Below are 22,916 nucleotides of genomic sequence, written 5' to 3'. Positions count from 1 at the left end.
ATCTCAAAATAAAGGAAAAGAGCTGGGTTCTATAGAGTCTGATGTGACATGGCCATTGCAGGCTTGGTGTCACTCTACCAACTGATTATGTGGGTGACGCATCCACCCTGGGATTTCCCGGACTGTAGAGCCCCCAGTGGAGGCTGTGTTCCAGTGTAGGGAGAAGGGAAGCCCCAACTCCTCATCGTCTTTCCTTTCATCTTTCTTCCCGTGGCCTGCTGCTGTACTTTTTCTGGACTCAGGGTTTGCGCTGAAAAGAGGGCTTCAAACTGGTTCCGGTCCAAACCCCTGGTGAGAGTTTGCATTTCTAACAAGTTCCCTGCTGAGAATTTGCATTTGCACTCCAGATATACTGAATCAGAATCTACATTTTAACAAGATCCCCCAGGTGATTTTTATGTACAGTTACCTGGGAACTTGTTAGAAATGCCGTTTCTCAGCAGGGGTTCAAACCGGAATGGACTGATTGGAGACCCTGCACCAACAGACAGTGATGAGGGGAAACCTTCCCAAGAGATAAACCAATCCACCTCAATGTAGAAAAAACAATTGCTCCTAGGTGTATTTTCTCTTTTGTATTGGGCATTTACATATATTATTTCTGATCCTTAAAACTACCCTGCAGTGTAGACATCAGCATTCCCATTTTACAGAGATGGAGATTGAGGCCTAGGGACCACACTGCTAGTGAGTAACAGAGTTATAGTTTAAACTCAGATCCCTAGACTTGAAAGTTTGAACTTTATTATTCCATGTGGCTTCTCTAAGAAAGTTTTTATGCATTTCATAAATGCAAGATTTTGAGGAATAATCAGGGCTTGTGTGATTAGTTCTCAAGACCCTCACTCATAAACCCAAAATCCAGGGAGAAGGAGCCCCGAGTGCGTTGCCAATCGAGTCGATTGCGACTCATAGCTACCCTATAGGACAGAGTAGAACTACCCCATAGTGTTTCCAAGGAGCGGCTGGTGGATTCAGACTGCCAGCCTTTTGGTTAGCTGTCATAGTTCTTAACCCCTGCATCACCAGAGCTCTGGGGAGAAGGAGGATGGGTAATTTTCTTCCTTCTTCTCCTATCCCTTGTGAGTAGGACAAGTCCTCTTGCAATCAACAGCCTTAGAAAATTTCGGCATAGAAAGCTTCTTTACTCTGAGTAATAGTATTGCATCATAATTTTAGAGCAGACGGAGATACTGCTCCCTTGGCTTCATTTTAGCAAAATCTAATTTATGTACAGAAAAGAGCCATGGAGAGGAGAATCTCAATTTTTGGGTTCCCATGAATAGACTGTTCCTTAAAATACAAGGTGTATGACCTATAACCTATCTGCCGTCCTCCTGTGAGCTCTCTTGGCTCCTGACTGAGGGCTCTTGTATGTTTTTCATCAATCAGTTTAAGATCTATTTGTTCCACTCTTTCTCTCTCTTCTTTCAGATGTCCTAAGAACCCATACTTTGGAATGTACACTTTTTTTTTTTTTTTAAATACTATCATTTAAAAAAGGGGCTGTCATTTACCGTGAGTCATTCCTACTTTCTGGTCCTACAAAAAAGATGCTTACGAAGCCTTACGAAGACACTGCCACTAATTTAGATATATGATGATCAATGTGTCTCCATGTTCTCTTCACTGGAGAATCCAAGGCAGGAGCTGGGGTTCAGTGTTTCTCAACCTTGCCTGATTAAAAGAACCACCTGAGAGCACTCATCCACAATACCTGCTAGAAGGCCCCGCTGCTGTGTATTCTGATTCAGTAGATCCAGGCAAGGGCTTAGAAATCTGTGTTTTTGACAGGTGCTCAGCAAGAACCTTAGGGTCAGGCGAGTTTGGGAAGCACCGGGTTGGGTGTTTGTGCAAATGCTTGCTGCACATGAGGCTATGAGTGTAGAGAAAGATGCTTTGCAGATATTTGGGGACACTCCCTCTGGATTCTTGAATAAGGAACATGCGGAGTGTCATGCACAGAGAGCAACACTTGTTATCACGGACCCAGTGCATGCCTTTGGAATTCCAGTGCATATGGCCTGCAGCCCACATGTTCAGGGGGGAAAACAGGAAAATATCTGAGACTTCCGTGGCAAATGGGGAGACTGTAGTGGACTGTTGGGAGAGTAATTCTAAATTATCAGAGTTGACTGTTGATGAGTGAGCCAGTCCATGGGCCAAGGAGAATCTTGACCTGTGAGTGTTGACCTGTCCATTTCTTAGGAAGCTAATACTGTACCTTTTTTCCTCCCATTATGTTAGGACAGACTATTCTTTTTGCATTTTTTCCTGAAATGATTTGGTGTAGAGGTTAAGGATGCAGGGCTTTGGAGTCAGAGAGGCGTGGGTTTGAGGACCATCTCCACAACTGTCTGTATGCTTTTGGGAAAGTCACTCAACTTTGCTGGCCTTCAGTTGCCCATAAGATGTGTATAGTAATAACTCACAGGGTTGTTGTAAGAATTAAATGACATATAGGTAAAGAGCCCCAGGGGGTGCAGTGAGTAAGAGCTAGGCTGCTAACCAAAAGGTTGGCAGTTCAAATCCACCAGGCACTCTTTGGAAACCCTATGGAGCAGTTCTACCCTGTCCTATAGGGTCATTATGAGTCGGAATCGGCTCGACAGCACCTGACAACAACAACAATGTAGATAAAGCTGTTAGCACAGTGCCTGACACAAATTAAGCCCTCAGCTGGTCCCTATAATTATAATTGATTCTGGAGTATTAAGGAAAATGTAAACCACTAAACAGTTGTGTATCCCACCTGCGATTCACACTTCTACTTGATGTCAAGGTAGAGTTTATAGGACAATTGACCTGCAATTATTGAACCAATAACCAGTTGCTGTCGAGTCGATTCCAACTCCTGGTGACCCATGCTTTCCAGAGTACAACTATATGATCTGTAGGGTTTTCAAGATCTGATTTTCAGAGATAGAGCACCAGGTCTTTATCTTCCAAGGCACCTCTGGGGCACTTCAAACCTCCAACCTTTTGGTTAGCAGCCAAGCAGTTAACTGTTTACCCCACCCAGGGACTCTTGCAATTATTCAGGGACAAGTTATCCAGTTGGTAGACTGTGGGTCTCCTGTTTCTTTTCCCATCAATTATTTAGTTTCTGTGTTCCTGGCACCCTGCCAAAGTTGGGTGGGATATGCAAAAGAGGAACACAATATGATCACTCCCGCAGGGTTTATAAGGGCAAAGATTTGAGGAAGGAAAAAGTCCGTGTCATCCACAGCAATTGGGAAGAGCTTCTTGGAAGAGACGATACTTGGGCTTGAAGGCTGTTAGGATGTGGAAAGGCAGTGTAGGAAAGATGTAGTTGGTACAAAAAAGGAGCTTAAGTACCTTTTAACCCTTCCTTTTCCTTTTCTTTTCAAACAGAAAATATGAGCAAAACCTCAGAGTAAGGAAGCAGCATGGCAAGCTCAGGAAACACTAAAACTGTGGTCAATTGGAGCAGAGCTCCAAACTGCGCAGATCAGTAACGCTCCATTTACTGAGCCCCACTGGAGTCGGACAGTGCTTGCTGGGAAGTCAGCTATGGCATCGCAGTTTAGATAGCAGTAGACAAGAATTAGCAAGGTGATCTTAAAAGTTAAACATAAGAATTAGGACGTGATCAGAAGGAATAGGGACTAAAAGTTCTTCAGCCAGAGAGTAATCTAATGAAAATGGTAAAGTTTCCGCTAGTGGAGTAGTCTGGAAGGTGGAGAGATGAGAGTACAGGAGGGACTTTTTGTTATGGCACAGAGAAAAGTGCCAAGAGCCTGGATTAGATAAGAAGAGCTACTAAACCCAAGGATCATTTTGAAGGAAGGACTGAGAGGACCTAATGACAGATGGGCCCTGGTGACAGACTGGACTTGGGAGATGGGGAGCCAGTCATTGTTCATTGATAGCAGAATGAGCCATGAGACTCCAAATAGACCATGGTCCTCCAGGGGCGTAAATAGAGGAAGCAAGTTTTGGGGCGGGGGGGGGAACCCAGCCCTTTAATATCACTATTTTCAGCCTATCATCAGAACCCTTCATTAAGTAACACTTGTTGTTAGTGGTTGCCAAGCTGGCTCTGATTCATGGCAGCCCCATGTACAACAGAATGAAATGTTACCCAGTCCTGTGTCATCTTCATGATTGGTTGAGTCCATTGTTGGGGCCACTGTGTATTTTCAGTGCCTTCGAACCTAGGGACCTCATTTTCCAGCAGTATACTGGACAATATTCTGTTATAAGTCATAAAGTTTTCATTGGCTAATTTTTGGAAGTAGGTTGCCAAGCTTTCTTCCTAGTCTGTCTTAGTCTAGAAGCGCCACTGAAACCTGTCCACCATGGCTGACCCTGCTGGCATTTGAAATACCAGTGGTATAGCTTCCAGCATCATAGCAACACGCAAGCCACCACGGTACGATAAGCTGACAGACGGATGGTGGACGTTACACTTAGCTAATCATAATTTCCGGAGGCAGCAGTGCCTGTCTTGAATAAGCTAATGACAGGATTAATACTATTTCCAAACTGGGAATTCCAAGGATTTAACCTCCTAAACTGGAACCTTCGTGGAGTTAGTTTTCCCAATAGAAAATGTGCAGAAGAAAAATATGAATCCCATCTCCTGAGCTATTGGAGACTCACTGTCCTTTTTCTACACAGAAGGAATTTAGAGCTGTGGTGACATACAGATTTCTTGTTAATTACTTGGGAGTTTTCTTTACCTTCAGCTGAGCTAAAATCTGGTATATGCTCATGTAAACTTAGACCTTGACTCTGAGTTTCTTATTTCCTTTTTAAAAAGTTTAGTTTTTATTTAGAAAGAGTCAGTCGGCCCAAGATGGTGACTTTCAAAATTGTGTTTTTTTAAAAAAATTCTGCATGCATTAATCATGTGTCATTTAGTTAAGATCGGTCCAAGACCCATGTTGTTGGTGTCTCTTTAAAACAATATCATTTGTCTTCAGATATTTTTTTGAAGCTGTTTTGTGTGACAGTGAGAACTATGTGGAGTAGTGGAAATAGTTGTACTTGAATCTAAGTAAACAAGCTGGGTGTGGGTTTTTGTATCCACATGCGAAACTGGCTTTTAGCAAAACTGAGACAGGTGAAGGGTCCCTTGTCATTGTCCCCTTCCTTCAATTTTTTCTATCTTTGCTATCATTTCACCCTTGTGCCTCAGAGCCTCAAACTTTTCTATACTCTCTTCTGTCCATAATCGAAATCCCTGATTTCCCTGGAAAAACCCTGGGCAATCTCTTTCACTCTTAACTCTAAACGAATGTTGAGGCTTTTCCTTTTACCTCTCTCAGGGTTTATTTGCATATCCGTAGGGGCTCAGCAAGCTGAGGGATAAAGTTCCAACTGGAATTTTAAAGACCAGCCAGCTTGCCAGGAAATGGGGTGAGGGGGAGTCTTCTTAGATTTTTGTAAGTCACACTGTGTCCCAACTCTGACCCTAGCTTTAGAGCTGGCTCAATGTGCAGTGACCACAGGCAGTCAAAAACATCTCAAGGGTAGGATAGGGGGTGTCTCCTATATCTATGTTCCCTTACAGAGCACATTCCCTTTTAGAGCACAGTGGTTCAGGGCTCAGTTGCTAACTAAAATGTTGGCAGTTCGAATCCACCAGCTGCTCTTTGGAAACCCTATAAGGCAGTTCTCCTCTGTGTCCTATAGGGTTGCTATGAATTGGAATCAACTCTATGGCGGTGGGTTTATAGAGTATAGAGTTGAGGAAAAGAATAGAAACTTAATTATCAAACACTTATAATTGATACAGTAATACAATATCTATAACCACCTTGAGTACATTATACTGTATCAAATTAAGATTCTTTGAGATACAACTGGACTTATTGGTTGGATTCTGTTGTTTATAGCTATAAAGAAAGTCCAGAAAGGAAGTGAATGTTTATTGAGTACCTAGGTGCCTTTTCCTGTATCATCTCTTCAACGTAAACAAACAAACAAAAAACAACCCTGTTGCTGTCAAGTCGACGTGACAACTCTAAAGGACAGAGTAGAATTGCCCCACAGGGTTTCCAAGGAGTGCCTGCTGTATTCGAACTGCCAACCTTTTGGTTAGCAGCCATAGCTCTTAACCACTATGACACCAGGGTTTTCTCTCATCAACTTAGTACTGGCAAAAACCTTGCAGGAATGTGTTGTTAAACCCGTTTTATACGTGTGGGAATGCTGGATCAGGGAGACTGAGTAACTTTCTCTAAATCAAATGGTTAATTAATAAGTAGGAAGGGATTCAAAGCCAGGTGAGTGGGGATGTTTTTATTCTGTTACCCATTTAGAGGTTATGCCCATGTAAGAAGAGAAAAACATGAGTGTTCCTGACAGCAAATCATTTCCCTGACAGTCACGAGAGATGGTGGAGGAAGGTTGGTTGGGGTATGCCTTTGCACAGTAGGAAAGAAGAAAAAGAGATGCAATGTATTTGGTGGGGAGCCCTGGTAGTGCAGTGGTTAAGTGTTTGGCTGCTAAACAAAAGGCCGGCAGTTGGGATCCGCCAGCCACTCCTCAGAAACCCTATGGGGCAGTTCTGCCCTGTACTGTAGGGACACTATGGGTCGAAATGGATTTGACGGCAACAGGTTTTGGGTTTTTCAGTATTTGGTGGTGTGCTGAGGAATAAATATACTACTAGCTGGCTCTTTTTGAAACTTGGTCTGACAAGACGTTCCTGGGAGAGTATCTTACGAGCTAAGTCACCTGTTTTTCCATAAGATGAATCAGTAAGATTCACCAAGTGATTGTTATTGTAACAGTGACTAGATGAATAGTTCCAAGGAACATAAACTCTGTGCTTAAGCCAAATCAGGTTCTCCTTGCAGAGAAACTCATCATATTTTGATGCCTGATTTTGTTTGCCTGATAATTTTAGGTAGTGGTTAAGGTAACATGGTGATTATGGTGATTATTATTAGTTATAAAGAATTGACAGTCCGCTAGATGCCATACTAAATCTGTGTATCTGTATTCGTATTCATCTCTCTTTCTCTCTAATTATACATATTAGACACATATTAAAGAATTCACATGTTTAATGTTTAACAACTAAAAAGCAAAGCTTAACAAAGCTTTCAATACCAACCCAGACCTGTTGCTGTTGGGTCAATTCCGACTCATAGTGACCCTGTAGGGCAGAGTAGAACTGCCCCATTGAGTTTTCAAGCAGCGGCTGGTGGATTTGAGCTGCTGACATTTTGGTTAGGAGCTGAGCTCTTAACCACTGTGCCACCAGGGCTCCAAGCTTTTGATATCTCCAAATTATGTGATGACCTAACAAAAACCTAGGTATCTAGAAATTTTAAAGATATTTTTTGATAGTTAATTGTGTTTGTTGACAGCCTTATTTTATTTCTAAAAATAAAATATTTATCTTGATTTCAATTTAAAATGAAGGTAATCAAAGACCTCTCAAGTTTAGGTTAAATTTTTTTATAATGTTCTGTATAGAAAGTGTTTGCTTTGATGGGGAAGTTAAGGGGAAACTCTTCTTAAATTCAGATTTACATGAAGATGGTAAGCCCATAAGACCTGAGGTTATGGCCACACCAGGAAATGGCATGGGGAAAACTAAGTCATTGGAGTCAGTAAACTTGACCCTAAGAAGCCCTGGTGGTACAGTAGTTAAGCACTAGGCTGCTAATCAAAAGGCTGGTGGATCAAACCCACCCGCAGGTCTGCAGAAGAAAGATGTGACAGTCTGCTCCTATAAAGATTTACAGCCTTGGAAGCTCTATGGGGCAGTTTTACTCTCTCCTGTAGGGCTGCTATAAGTTGGAATCAACTCAATGGTAACAGGTTTCTGAGTGAAGGGCTCTTTGTAACTGGACAGGTCGTGTGCTCATGAAGCTGGTCCTGACTGCAGGGAATGGAGACAGACTGAGTGGGTCCTGGGTAGGGCTGCCTCTGGCATTCCTGGTTGGGGAGTGGGACAGAGCTTGGGAATGTCCTTTGTGAGCAGCTTACTCTACCCTTCTCCTGAGGTCTTCTCCACTGCTAGGAAAACTAAAATCTTTCTACCAGAGTTTCCCAGCCCAGACCCCAATGATGTCTATGATGGTGAGCACGGTGGGAGGGGGAGAGAATTTACTTCAAAGTCCAGTCAAGTCATTGTCTAGACCCAAACCCCCCCAAAAACAAACCTGTTGCTGTCGAGTCAACTCTGGCTCATGGCAACCCCATGTATTACAGAGTACAACTGAACACCATAGGGTTTTCTTGGCTGTCATCTTCATAGAAGCAGGTCACTCATGACGACCCCATGTATTACAGAGTACAACTGAACACCGTAGGGTTTTCTTGGCTGTCATCTTCGTAGAAGCAGATTGCCATGCTTTTCTTCTGTGGTGTGGCTGGGTGGGCTTGAACAACCAACCTTGTGGTTAATCTCCTAGAGCAAAGTAGTTCTCAAATACTGGTCAGCAGATCTGGTCGGGCTTTGATCAAGTTTTTACCTCTTCGCTATGAAACAAAAGAGATTAAGACATGGCCTTTGTGTGTGTGTGCGTGTGTGTGTGTGTGTTTGCTTTGGTCTATAAAGCTAAATTTATCCAATGTAACAGATTATCCTTTATCCTAAGTTTATGTGTGTCCTACTGTTTTAGTGTTAAGATATTCTCTCCTACAAAAGCGATAATGATGGTACACAGCTTTTAAAATAACCTTCACTTGTCCAATAAGAAGTTGGACAATCTAAGACATGATTCCCAGGATTTTGGGGAGGACTTATACAAAAGCCTAGGAATCCATGGATCCAAGGTAAAGAAGGGCAGAATGGTGTGGTGGAAGGAACTGAGAATCACAAGAGCTAACTCTTACGTGGCCACTAATTGTGAAGTTTTGGTGGCTTCTTTCTGCTCTCAGGGTCTCTGCCCTTAGCTCTACTTTGAGGGGACTGGAGCAGATGGTTGCATCGCCCCTTCCAGGTTCAACATTCTCTAACCACTCTCATTGCATAGCTCTCATTGCTAAACAACAGTGAGGGTTTGGCTTATAGACCCAATTCGTCACACTTAACTGATTCATGGGGCAATGCAGCAGAGGCATTTAAGAAAACCCGACAACAGAATAACCGCAAAAGCAACCTAACAGCTGCTCAGTAAATGCTGAGACAAGCCCATCAGAAAATGTACTATGGTATGTCATGCTGGTCGGGATGCAGATAGGAAAGCTCTATTTTAAGTACCATTGACTTAGTCACTTAGTGTTTGCAGAACAGGCAGTGAACATCTGCTTATTAAAAAAAAAAACAAATTCCTCTTTATTTTTTTCCTTTATATTTCATCCTTCAACAAAACTCTTTTATATATATATATTTGCTTCATCCATTAACTCCACAATGCCATTTTGAAAAGGAAGCCCACTAATTACTTCCTTAATGCATTAAAAAAAAAAATAAGATGATTTGCCATGTTAGAATGGACACGTAGTCCTGCCTTGTACATAATAGACATTTAATAAATATTTGGTAAATACATTTTAATAAAACTGTACTTGCACTGCGATTTTTTTTTTTGCACTGTAAATATACCTACCAACTCTTCTCATTTTTTAAAATGCTAAATTTGCCAAGTGGTCTCTTGCATAGAAGGAGACCTGGTGGCCCAGCGGTTAAAGCACTTGGCTATTAACCAAAAGGTCGGTGGTTCAAACATACCATCTTCTCCGTCGGAGAACGATGTGGCCGTCCGCTTCCCTAAAGATTTACAGCCTTGGAATACCCCATGGAGCAGTTCTACTCTGTCCTATAGGGTCACTCTGAGTCGGAGTCGACTCGCCGGCAGTGGGTTTAGGTTTTTGGTTTTCTCTTGCATAGCTACTGGACTTTGTGCTTCTGGAGTTGTCAAAACAAATTTAATTGCTCTGAGGAACTCAGATCTAGCATCACTGTTGAAGTGTTTTACAGCGATGTGGCCAAATGTCTGTGGGACAGCTGTGCTGCTACACTGCCGGAGCCCTTTTCCTTCTTCCTTTTGGCCTAGTCCTGTGATTCATCATCCTGCTTTTAGAATACTTGCCTATTTTTAAAACCAGTCAAAGAAGGCAGCCACTGTTTAAAAGTAAACACACTACACATCAACTGGGAGCAGCTTCGTAAGCAGCTTCGCAAGCCCTGAAATTTCTGGCTGGCCAGGATGCCAGTGAAACCAGGTGGCATCTGGTAGTGAATTGCAGGTCTGGCTTTCAGACTTGGTAGTCTCCTTTCCTCCGCCTTTGGCTTTCTCGTTCCTGCTGCCATCTCCTGCTTGGGTGGATCCTGCTTGATCCATTCCTCAACAGAAGTCTTACTTTGATTTTTCTCTCTAGGTCATGGCAGATTTCTATGTCAATTATACTTCGATGTAAACTCAAGGAACCTAGTCCTAAGGCTATTTATCTGCAAATATCAGCGTGGTCACGTATATGTCCCTCTGCTTGGTGATCTGCCTCTGAATGGTCACAGCCTTGAAGAGCCGGTGGAGCTGTTCTACTCTGCACACACGGAGTTGCCATGGGTCGTGGTGGACTCAGCGGCAACTGAAAGCAACAACACATGGTGTGACTGTAAATGATGGCTTAGATTTCCATAATGATCTCATTATTTCTGAGTCACGCCAGGTATTTGCTATTTACATCAGAGTTGATAACACTGTAGTAAAACGAACGGTTAGCTATTTCTTTCCCTTTCTGTAAGTAAGCAGAAAGGAGTGTGGCTTCAAGGGAAGCTAGGCGGATGAAGTCTCAGGAAGCCTTGGATTGCATTTCTGGCTGTCTTCTAGAACTCTGGAATGCCCAGTGTACTCCAGTACTCTACAGAAATGGTTTCTTCTTCCAGAGTATCTGCTCACGAGTATCAGGATTGGGATGCCAAGCATGATGTGTTCCCATCTGCTCCCTTAATGATTACTAGGATTGGGATACCAAGGCATAATGTTTTCCCGTTCACCTGCTCGAAATCAATCTGGCCTTGAACCCAACAAGCTAGAAAATCGCCATGTCTAGGTTATTGAAATCTTGCTTAAGTAAATGTAAAAGCACCTAAGAGCAAAGCCAGTTTTAGAAAGTATAGTTCTTATAATTATAACTACCTCCAGAAGGTCAGTGGTACCAAGTGAATATTTCTGTCTTGTGTCCAGTTCTTTGCAAATGACTCTGTGGGTTTAAAAAGACTACAGTAGTTGGCAGAATTAGTCACCTCTAATAAGAAGCCCTGGTGGTGCCGTGGTTAAGTCCAGCTGCTAATCCAAAGGTCAGTGGTTCAAACCCTCCAGCCACTCTGTGGCAGAAAGATGTGGCAGTTGACTTCTGTAAAGGTTACAGCCGATGGGGCAGTTCTACTCTGTCACATGGGGTTGCTATGTGTCGGAATTGAATGACGGCACACAATAAGTCTGAATAGGAAGACAGCAATGAAAGGACCTGTGGATTGAATCTGCATGTTTGCTCTTAAGGCAGTCCTCTACCCTGGGGCAAGGGTCTGGTGGCAGATTTCTCAGTTTCTACCGGTTCTGTGACACTAAATAGAGTGCGTCAGTTTAGGCGTCATGGCGCAGATACAAGCACACAGTGGATTCGGATTTGGTGATGCGTTGTCATTTCTTAAGCTACTTTTAAATGAAAACATTATTTTACTACTTTGACTAAAATACACCAGAGACTCTGAAGTGCTGTGACTCTTGAGGTGTTTGGCTGAGGTAATACTCCCCTCATTTGAATTACCTTTCTAGTGATTATCTTCAAAGAAAGGTAATTGCTTAGAAGCCAAGGGCACCTTGTGTGCTGTCTTACTAGCAAGCTGGCTCAAGAGAGAGTATTTGTTTCTGCGTCAGGTACAGTCTAGCACTTCCTCTAGTTCAAATCGAGTATCACTCAGTTTTTACAAATAAATTTGATTATGCTGTTGAGAACGTGAAAGACATTTCTTTCCTTTCTTCCTTAAAATTTAAAATCTCTTCATTTTTTAAAATTATTCTTTTAGCTTGTATTCTGTCTTAGCATAAGTACTGGAGTTGTTGATAAGGAGGGAATGGAAATGGACTGACATGGACCCTCGCAGAGCCAGGAAAGACACAGGTTCTGAGGACAAGGTGCCGTCTTCTGGCATCAGGGCTGGGCCAGCAGCATGTTCTAGAAGAGATATGGGGATGACTTGGACATTTAGGCCACACTTCTGTCAGGTTTCTTCTGATGGGTCTGAGAGGTGCATTTTCATCCAGCAACACCTTTCTGTTGCCAGGAGGCCTTTTATGCGGCGGAGGACAGCATTGCCTTGGGCTGTTGGCTCTGTCTGAGGTTGGGAGTGCTGCCTGCTGCTGTTTGGGTTGTTGCTGCCTACTGTCTGTAAGTGAGAACAAGGCCCTGCTTAACTGCCTGTTAGTAGTGGTTTGTGGGAAGAGTGGAGAGCAAAACCATAAAAGCTTGCCATACTTGGAGTCATTCAGAGTAGAGCTAACACTTTTTTTTTTTTCACTAATATGTTATCCTGTCCCACTGAGATTGTTCTGGTCATCTCATCAGCACCTTGTTAAAGCACTTTTCTGCATATCATGTTTTTTTGGTTTGGGGTAACATGGAAATACTAAAAGACAAGTAGTACTTTTTATTGGAGAGCTACCAGAACAAACATTTGAGGATTTTGACATTAGTTTGCAAAATTTGGGGCAGTTTGACTAAGCTGGCCATGTTTCTGTTTGTACTGAAAATGAGTAAAAATGTTCTTTGCATTCTGTCAGTTCTCAAGTGGCAAAATGACCGAAGCAGTATGAATTGATGGCTTAATTATGTAAGCCTAAAGATGGTAACCACAGGACAACTGTCTTGAGAGAAAAGTCTATCTGGTTGAAGAGTCATGTCATTTTCATTTTAGATGATACACCTCCTGAAGACCCCATTCCTCCGGTCTTCCCAGAACTAGACCAGCAGCTACAGGTAAGGATTTCTCTGAAGTCTCTTTTTTTTCTCTCCTCAATTTCACAAAGTATAGTGACCTAAGAAGTGATTCACCCATAAGAGGGGGGGCCTTCTAGTCATCAAGGTTTGTATTTCCAGAGCTCCAAAGTCCCTGGGTAGTGTAAACAGTTAACATGCTTGGCTGCTAACCAAAAGATTGGTGGTTCAAGTCCACCCAGAGGAGCCTCAGAAGAAAGGCCTGGTGATCTACTTCCAAAGAGCAAACGCTGAAAACTCAATGGAGTAGAGTTCTACTCTGACGTACATGGGGTTGCCATGAGTTGGAGTCCACTCAATGGAGTAGAGTTCTACTCTGACATGCAGGGGGTTGCCATGAGTTGGAGTCCACTCAATGGAGTAGAGTTCTACTCTGACGTACATGGGGTTGCCATGAGTTGGAGTCCACTCAATGGAGTAGAGTTCTACTCTGACGTACATGGGGTTGCCATGAGTTGGAGTCCACTCAATGGAGTAGAGTTCTACTCTGACGTACATGGGGTTGCCATGAGTTGGAGTCCACTCAATGGAGTAGAGTTCTACTCTGACATGTATGGGGTTGCCATGAGTTGGAGTCCACTCAATGGAGCAGAGTTCTACTCTGACGTACATGGGGTTGCCATGAGTTGGAGTCCACTCAATGGAGTAGAGTTCTACTCTGACATACATGGGGTTGCCATGAGTTGGAGTCCACTCAATGGAGTAGAGTTCTACTCTGACGTACATGGGGTTGCCACGAGTTGGAGTCCACTCAATGGCAACTGTTTGGTTGATTTAAAGTCAACTTGAGGTCCTTATGGAATATTCCAGGATGTCAAGAACTTATAAAACTAGTTCCTACTTCTAAGAGTTTTGGAAGCCTAGGAAAAAGGCTGGTCCCTGTTCTCCTTTGGTGTGGATGCCTTTCGGCTACTGATTTGGGTTAGCAATTCAGTGATAAACTGCAGAGGGAACTTGTCATCATTTCTAAGACTTCTGGATAATCTTTCTCTACTCCCATCCCCTCCCCAATTCTCTGACAACTTTTACTGGAACATAATTATTTATAGTTAAACCTTCTGAAACCTGGTATGACCCGTGAGAAAATACTTTGTGTACATAGTTTATGGATGATCTACCAAAAGATACCTCATTTTTAGTATACAGAATTATTTGAAAGGAATTAATTTATGACATTTTAATTTTCTTTAGATAACATGTAATGCTTACAGGCAAAGATGGCTTTGGGAAGAGGTTGTGCCTAAAATACCTGGTTACTGCCCTTGGGTCAGCTGAGCACATGAGTACTTAACTGTGGTCTCAGTTAGATGAGTCCAGCAGGGGTCCTGAAACCTGTGTACAGACATTTTGTTTGGTCACCACTTTTTTCACCAAAAAATACTGACTTCAAAAGTCTTTAGAGGGAGGGTCTGGAATCAGTTTCCAACAGGCCTTGATATTCTCTATTATCTTACACCTAACAGCTTTTCCCATTTGTGGGCATACCTGAATAGTCCAGGATAGAACTGTGAAGAACCAAGAATGAGCTCTTATGCAACCCAAGATGGTGACCCTTTTGGCTCGCTCCAGCTCTTATCTTAGTGCCCAGTGCATTGAGTAAACATCTGGAAGCAAATAGATCAGGTTCAAACAGCTCCTGCTCCCCTCTTGGGGTGTCATCCAAAATTCAACCCAGCAGAACTCTGGTTACCTGGCCTTCTTGGCCTCTTAGTCCTCATTCACACTCTTTAGCAGTCCTGGGCCTTGTCATAGCTCTCCAGTGTGAAGACTGTCTACAGAGTCATGCAGATGTTACCGGAAGATTGTCTAAGAGGTGGAAGGCTTGGGTAATGTAAACGGTTTACATGCTCAGCTGCTAAGAGGCTGGAGGTTTGAGTTCACCCAAAGGTGCCTTTGAAGAAAGCCTTGGTGATCTACTTCCAAAAAATCAGCCACTGAAAACCTTATGGAGCATAATTTTACTCTGACACACACAGGTTTGCCAAGAGTTGGGGTGAACTTGATGATGGCCACTGCTTATTATTATTTTTTGTCTAGGAGGTGGGAGGGTTATACTGATCCCCACACAATGCTCAAAAGATAGCTGTGTTCTCCCCCCAAATTTCCTTTTCAGCTCTGAGAGAGACAGGGTCAGCAATTAGCTCCTTTGGTTTCTGCGAACTAACCATATCCCGGAACATCTCCTCTTTTCACCATGGAGAAACAAGCCACCTCTTGCTCATTGTTTCCCTCTGGTGTGCTCACAAGGCACAAGAGTCTCCTTGCTTACGTTCTGCCCTTGCACGTGGCGGGTGTATACATGCTGCTGCTGGGAAGTTGGGGAACTGCAAAATTTAAATAACCATTGTTCCTCAGTCACAGAATTCTTTCCTTTTGTTTTACTGTCACCTCAAAACTATTTCACTGTCATGGACGTTAGATGCAAACAAGAGTAAACTTGAGAATCAAACAGTAAAATCATACTCAGGTTCTAGTTCCCTTGTCAAAGTGCGGACCTTTAATTCTAGCTTTTGTACTGATGGAAACATTTTTTCCTTTGGGAACATTAATAGTCTTCCAGGCTCATGGATCATTCTCCACTGGGTTCACAGCACACATGGCAATTGTCTAAGTAATTTTTCTAGGAAAGCTTCGCTATAGCCCTATGAATTTTATAGCTCTAATTCCATTTGACATATATTAAGTCTATTTAATTAGTTTAACCCAATGAGACTATTTTATCTCCATTGATCCTTAATGAGTTAGATAGTTGAGAGGATGGTTTCCAGCTTGTGGCTTTTGATTCCCCCTCTTCCCCATTAAAATACGGTATCACTTTATCTCTTCGTGAACCCAGAGAATGTTACCAGCATTACAGCTAAGGCATTTAGTTAGGTGTGTGTTTGTAGAGTGAAGGGCGTGATTGGGTTTGTTACAAACATTTGCCAGTTGCCAAGCCACTGGGTTAGGGTTACCTCTGCCTAGTGCTGTTTCCTTTTACCTTTATCCTACACTCCAGGGCGCAAGTGGCTAAAAATCAAAGGAGTGAGAATTGAGATGAGAAACCTAACACAGAAAATGGCATCTAAAAGCTGATTCTTCTGTCCATCTCAGCAAACTTAAGCACATAAATTTAAGCCATTTTGCAGCAGGAAGCCTCTGTCTCAAAAGCAATGAAAATGCTTTATGGACGAAGAGGAACAATCTGTTCCACGGAGCAGGCTGGCTTTACAATCAGCATCCTGCGCCTTCATCACGCAGTAATGGCTCTTGGAATTTAACCCACTGTCCTAATCCTCTACGGAAGATGTAGAAGTTAGGTTACAAAGGCATAGGAAGTGCCTCGAGGTTGTCACTTTTTGTTTGAGGATGAACTGACTCTTGATTCTCTCTTAAAAGTTGCCTTGTGAAAAAGAGAGGTGCTGCCGGGTGATTCTCACTAGCCCACTCTTCGCACACCCTCAGATTTACACCCAACCAATGCATTTTGGGAAACCCTGGCGGCATAGTGGTTAAATGCTACAGCTGTTAACCAAAAGGTCAGCAGTTCAAATCCACTAGCTGCTCCTCAGAAGCTCTGTGGAGCAGTTCTACTCTGTCGTATAGGGTCACTGTGAGTCGGAATTGACCCGACGGCAACAGGTTTGGTTTGGTTGGGTAATGCATATTGAATACCTACGGGCAATGAGTGTTTACCACAAATGATCTCATCTGATCCTTGCAACATTTATGTAAGCTAACTGTTATATATCCACTCTACAGATAAGAAACTGGAGGTCAAATTTTGGGCTAAACAAATTGCTGTTTCGGAGTAGGAATTCAGGCCAGACCTCTGATTCCAAACCTAGAGAACCCTTCCTCCATCACATCATCTGTGAAATTGATGGGCTACATCAATTACTTTGATAAGTGCAGACCTTTTTTCTTCTTCCTGATTTGCAAGGTTACCGTAACACGGTTATAAGACCTTGTGAAATCTATTCTGGCATTCTGATACTCATGGCACATTCTTACGTGTATTTGTGGATTATGAAGTGCAGCTCTGAAGTATCTATTTGGTAGATACTCTATCGCCAGTTTGGCCCCCGAGATTTTTCCATTGGTTTGCCAAGAATGTGGGCATGTTTGAGCCTGTAATTCATGATGCTTCTATTTTCACAGAAGCCAAAAAAAGCCATGTGCAAGAATAGCAGTGACAAACATTTCTTTTGATGTCTCTATTAATGCAGAATGTTGGGCAAGAGCTCAGGGCAAGGTAGACGTTAAAGTGAACATCTCTTTATAACGTTCATTTGTGGGTCTTGGGCCTCAGCCCAGGGGCAGGTGGAAGGTTGATTGTATCTTGTTCAGATTCCTTTTGAGACCAGGTCTCTTAATCCTCCATGCCCATCAGTGGTAGTGTTTAGGTAGAGCTAATTTAGACCATACAGTCAGAAGGAAGGAGGCCCAGTTCTATTTTCACTTCTAAGAATGGATGAAAAACCATTCATTTTCTTTAGGCTTCAGTTTCCTAAGGAGATAAGGGCTGACCTCTCTCTCCACAGTTAATAGCAGAATCTTTTGATAGTCCTGGGGCTTAGGCCAGGATCAAGCTTGTCTTACAGCCTAACCATGTTGTTAATGTTTTGGGGGCTGTACCTGTAGACAATTCAAAGCTGTGCTGTAATGCCATTCTAATTGCATTGGAGTCAGGAATATGTTTTTATAGTCAGGCAGAGCTCTGGTGGCGCAGTGGTTAAGAGCTCAGGTTGCTAACCAAAAGGCTGGTGGTTTGCATCCACCAGCCACTCCTTGGAAACCATGTGGGGCAGTTCTACTCTGTCCTATAGGGTTGCTGTGAGTAGGAATGGACTCTATGGCAATGTGGCCTTTGGTTTAGAGTACATGCTAACAAGTAGATTGTAATAAACTTCCTAGAGGAAATTACAGTGACTGAAGTGTGAGGACTGACATTAGACTGACTTAGATCTGAATTTCTCCAAGACTAGTTTTGTGATCTTGGCCAGGATATTTACTCTCTCTGTTGTTGTTAGTTGATGTTGAGTTGGCCCCAACTCATGGTGACTGTTATGGATTGAATTGTTTCCCACAAAAATATGTGTTGTAAGTACTAACCTCTATGCCTGTGGTTATAATCCCACTTGGGAATGGGTTATCTTAGTTATGTTAATGAGATAGAATTAGTGTAGGGTGTGTCTCTTTTGAGATATAAAAGAGATTAAACAAGCAATGGAGAGAAACAGAAATGGTAAAGAGGGATGCTAAGCCACATGAAGATTACCCAAGAGCAGAAACTCAAAGGGACAAGGACCTTCCTCCACAGGTGACAGAGAAAGCCTCCTCCTAGAGCTGGCACCCTGAATTTGGACTTCTAGCGTCCTAAACTGTGAGGAAATAAATTTTTGTTGGCTAAAGCCAACCACATGAGGTATTTCTCTTATAACAGCACTAGATAACTAAGACAATGACCTTCTGTGTAAAAGAATGAAAGGCTGCCTGGTCCTGCCATCTCCATGATCTTTGATATCTTTGAACCCGTTGTTGAGGCTTTTGTGTGAATCTATCCCACTGAGGGCTTCCCTCATTTTTCCTGGCCCTCTAAGCCTTACTTTCCTCAGCTGTAAAGTGGAGATAACAACACCTATCTCAAAGGACAGCTGTGGAAGTTAAATGTGATAGTGAGAAGATCTAGCAGCAAACCAAAAACCGAAACCAGCTCCCGTCAAATCAATTCTGATTCTCAGCAACCCCACGTGTGCAGAGTAGAACTGCACTTCCGACGGTTTTCAAGGCTATGACCCTTAGGAAGTAGATCACTAGACCTTTCTTCCAAGGTGCCTCTGGGTGGGTTTGAACCACCAACCTTTCAGTTAGTAGTTGAGTGTTTAACTGATTGTGCCACCAGGGACTCCGGACCTAGCACAGTGCTTGGCAAGAAAATTGCTCAATTAAATGTTAATTTCCTTCCCCAGTGACATCATTTATTGAAAGACATATTTAATAATGAGTAATTTACCTTTGCATGTTTAAAATGAAACAAAAGAAACAACATTTTGGATTTTTGGTCTCAGGATACAGGTTCTGATACCCTCTTCTCTTCATAAAGCTGAAGTACTTGGAAAACAATATGGCCATTTTTTTTTTTTTTTGAACCAAATTGAGCAGTGGCTTCAATGCCTCCTGAAGTCCTCCCATCTAAGCTGAGATGACAGTGACAGGTGTCTTTGTGGTACACACTGAACTTTCTCAGACAGAGTCTGGTAAGTCCAGAAACAGATGTCACCTCCACAAATAAACACTTTCGCAGCTTCAGTTGTGGTCACCAAGCTTGTTATCTGAGAGCCTCCCCAGACACTTCTTTTAGGTCCTGCATCAGCGTCTCACCTGTTGTCTGGGAAATGAAAATGGTAGAAAAGGAAGAAGTCTTAGCATTTCAGGATTCTGCTACTCTAATCTGTGACATCCGGGAATGTGATAGTCTCATCCAAAACACTGAAAACGTTTGCCATTTTCTCTCTCTCTCACATACATTTTGAAAAGTTTCTTATACTCACTCTTTGGCTGTTGCGACCACACAGAAAACATGTGTTTATGCACATAACTTGGGGCTTTGTGATAGTACCTTTAATTTTTTTTGAGAAGCCCATTTGGGGTGGTCATTAAGGTATGTGTTGTTGGGAAAGTTTGAGAGGAACTTGAGTTATCTTCTCCTTTTATACCAAAATGAAACCCCTAGAAATGCAAACCAGTTGTTGTCCGGTGCAACTAATGTGGCGTCCCCATGTGTTTCAGAGTAGAATCGTGCCCCATAGGGTTTTCAATGGGTTGTGATCTTTCAGAAGTACTGATGTGCCACTGGGTGGATTTGAACCACCAACCTTTCAGTTTTGTAGCCAAGCACTTGAAGTGTTTGTACGGTCCAGGGACTCGTAAGTCACTAGAAATGACTTAAATATACTTTACTCCAGTGTTGCATAATGCACAAAGTATGCAGTATAACTTCTCGTGCAGACTTTGGCCACCATTGAGATTCTATAGAAATGTCAGTTTTTCAAATATTTTAACAAAATATTTAGAATTTTAAGATAACAGTTTTGAATGTATTGGAATTAGCGTGGACTGTTTTCCTCTCAGGGTTTGTTAATCTTAAGACATTAAAAGGCAAAATAAATTTAAACTGGACACCATCAGGCTCACCCCCCCCCCCCCCCCCCCACCAAATAAAGGTAATTTACGCCAGGAATCAAAGAGTAAACATAAAACTTTGTCAGTGACCGTTGCATGTTTAGGTTTCCTAAATATATCTTCTGTGTGGGAGCTAGGATAGGAAAATTAAATTCTTTCATTTTTGAAGTGGATGAAGCTCATAGTATTTGAAGAAGCCAAGCAGAAAAGGAAATGCTTAAGCCGGCTCTGTCCCTTGCTGAGGGACGCTTGGCTCAGCCCTTTCCCACGGGGCTCCTTCCAGAGAAACGAGTCCATTTGGGGAGGAGCTTGCTATGATCCGATGGCCTGCGGAGAGCGGAGGTGGTATGGAGCGGCTCAATCCAGCATTCTTGGAACAGGACCCTGCGGTTTCTCTCTTACTTCATCTTGTTAAATCTGTCCCGATGATTGGGGTGGATACCAGAGATAGTAGTGGCCACTCGCGGTGCCCTGTAATTTAAAGTCCTCGCAAACCCCACTCTCAGGCAGTAGGGGGAGGCGGAGATGGAGAAAGGGGGTGTGGAGGAAGTGCCCCCTCCTGGGCTCTGACCTCACCCAAGTCCCAAACTGTGTCTTGGAAAATGTGTTTCTAAGTTGGCTTGAGGGTCTGTTAGGAGAATGTCTTAATTTAACCTTCTTAGAACTCTGTGTAGTTTAGGTGCCCAGATACCATCATATTCCACACATGGGAAAGTTTCTGGGAAAAACCAGTTGCCATCGGTCGATTCCAACTCATGGCCACCCCATGTGTGTCAGAGTAGAGCTGTGCTCCATAGGGTTTTCCGTAGCTGGTTTTTTTGGAAGTAGATTGCTAGGCCTTTCTTCCCAGGTACCCCTGGGTGGATTTGAACCTCTAACCTTTTGCGTAACAGCCTAGTGCATTAACCATGTGTACTCCTTGGGCTCCGCATTGGGAATATCTAACTTTTTATGTTCACATTAAATATCTTAGGATTCCTTTTCTTTGGAGTGCGATATGTCATCTTGGTGGTACAATGGTTAAAGCGCTCGGCTGCTAACCAAAAAGTCAGCGGTTCAAACCCACCAGTGGCTTTGTGGGAGAAAAGACCTGATGATCTGCTCCCATAAAGATGACAGGCTATGGGGCAGTCCTACTTTGTCATGTAGGTCGCTATGAGTCGAAATCAACTCAGCAGCACGAAACAACAACAGCTAAGCAAGGGGGGAATAATAAATACATATAAAGTGTGAGAGTATGCCATGGAATTATGGAGAAAATAACAAGGAAATTTCCTCCTTCTGACTTGAAAAACATTCACTACCAGTTTGGAGATTATAACTACAAAAATCTCTCTACCAAGAGTAGTCACAACCAAGCCAAGGACATGTGAATTAGTGTTACTCTTATTCCAAGAAGTTAATAGATGTTTTTCATCTGGTTATGGCAAGCGTTCTTTTTAAGTTGGTTTTTTAGTTTTTAATTTGAACATGTGTTAAAACAATCTCAGATCTGTTTACAGCTAATTAATTCATAAGTGCCGGTGTTTTAAATATCAGATTCCTTCAGCCTAGCGGGAGCTCCATTTTTAAAGTGGAAACTTGATACTTGTGCTTGAATTTTAGGAATTTATTTCCTCAGGCAAAATAGTTTATTCACTGGAAACCGTTGAGCATGTGTTATTTCTGTTATTTTGAGGGGTAACAAGAAAATAAGCCAGAGTCTCCCTCAGTGAGGACCTTGTGACAATACATGTCCTCACCAATAACAGTACCAGTTAATGCAGAGTCCATTCCATCTCATGGAGACCCCAGGTGTTTCAGAGTAGAACTACACTCCGTTGAGTTTTCATGGTTTTGACCTTTCAGAAACAGATCGCCAGGCCTTTCTTCTAAGGCACCTCTATGTGGGTTCGACCCGCCAACCTTTTGGTTAGTAGCTGAGCGCTTAACCATTCGCATCCCCTAGGGGCTCCCATGGACTCACAAACACCTATTAATTCATTAAGTAATGAAGGTGATCCCTGTGTCTTTTAGAACAACATGTTTCATTAATCTGTAGCTCCATTTTTCATGTTGAGTATAAAATCCAAATATCTTCATATTTTTATTCCCCAGAATTCCTGTTGGGACGAGAATTATGTGTTTAAAACAAATTCTTTGATGCATTTCCTGGGCTAGAGTGAATGTCCATTGAACATGCCAATCACTGCTAAGGATGGTGGCTCCTGATGCCCAGAGGCCACTTTGATTTGCTTACAGACGGTTTGGATTAGCCGTGAATGGCTCAGGGTTGTAAAGGGGGGAGAAAAGTGATGTTCTTACAGAAGTGTGAGAAGGGGAAGGTGGGGCAAGGTTGGGTGCAGATGGAAGGAGGCTTAGTTAGGGACCCTGGTAGCAAGGCTTAGAAGAAGGACTTGGACAGATCTAACGAGATCATTTTACAATGCTGTGATGGCTGGTGCAATATAACTTGCCTCCGTGACCTCTTGCTGTAAGACGAAATCCGTGCTGCTCTTTGATGCATCTGTGCAAACTGGGGAAACTTGAAGAGGTGCTGAGTTATCTGTTAGGTCGGGGTGAAGGTGGAGCTTGCGGGAGCTAACGCTAAGGTGACATCTGACCCATTTTACTACCTGGGTTCTAAATCTTTTTGGTTTGGTCTGTATTAACCAGCATTTCTTAACTGTGGGAACTATATTGAAAATATTATTATGTGTAAATAGCATGATCATCCTGCTAAGAGCATATGAGGGTGTTGGGTACATCCTGAAATACAGCCTACCCTTGTGAACCCTTTGCAGCACGAACATGCTACCTATGTTGTTAGCTGCTGTCAAGTC

The 22,916-nt window shown here is 42.8% G+C and overlaps 1 protein-coding gene across 2 annotated transcripts in view; it reads left to right on the top strand.

Moving 5' to 3' along the window:
• The window catches only part of MAP3K7CL (MAP3K7 C-terminal like), a 46,128-nt gene that overhangs the window by 8,556 nt on the left and 14,656 nt on the right, over window positions 1–22,916 (top strand). For both annotated transcript variants that reach the window (XM_049858297.1, XM_049858296.1), the window contains exon 3: window positions 12,851–12,912. In XM_049858297.1, coding sequence (XP_049714254.1) covers window positions 12,851–12,912 — 62 coding nt within the window. The remainder of the gene's footprint in view (window positions 1–12,850; window positions 12,913–22,916) is intronic.

This window comes from Elephas maximus, chromosome 18, assembly GCF_024166365.1.
Source record: "Elephas maximus indicus isolate mEleMax1 chromosome 18, mEleMax1 primary haplotype, whole genome shotgun sequence".
NCBI classification, from domain to species: domain Eukaryota; kingdom Metazoa; phylum Chordata; class Mammalia; order Proboscidea; family Elephantidae; genus Elephas; species Elephas maximus.
The sequence above is the reverse complement of the archived record's forward strand: the minus strand, read 5'-3'. Positions and strand labels throughout refer to the sequence as shown.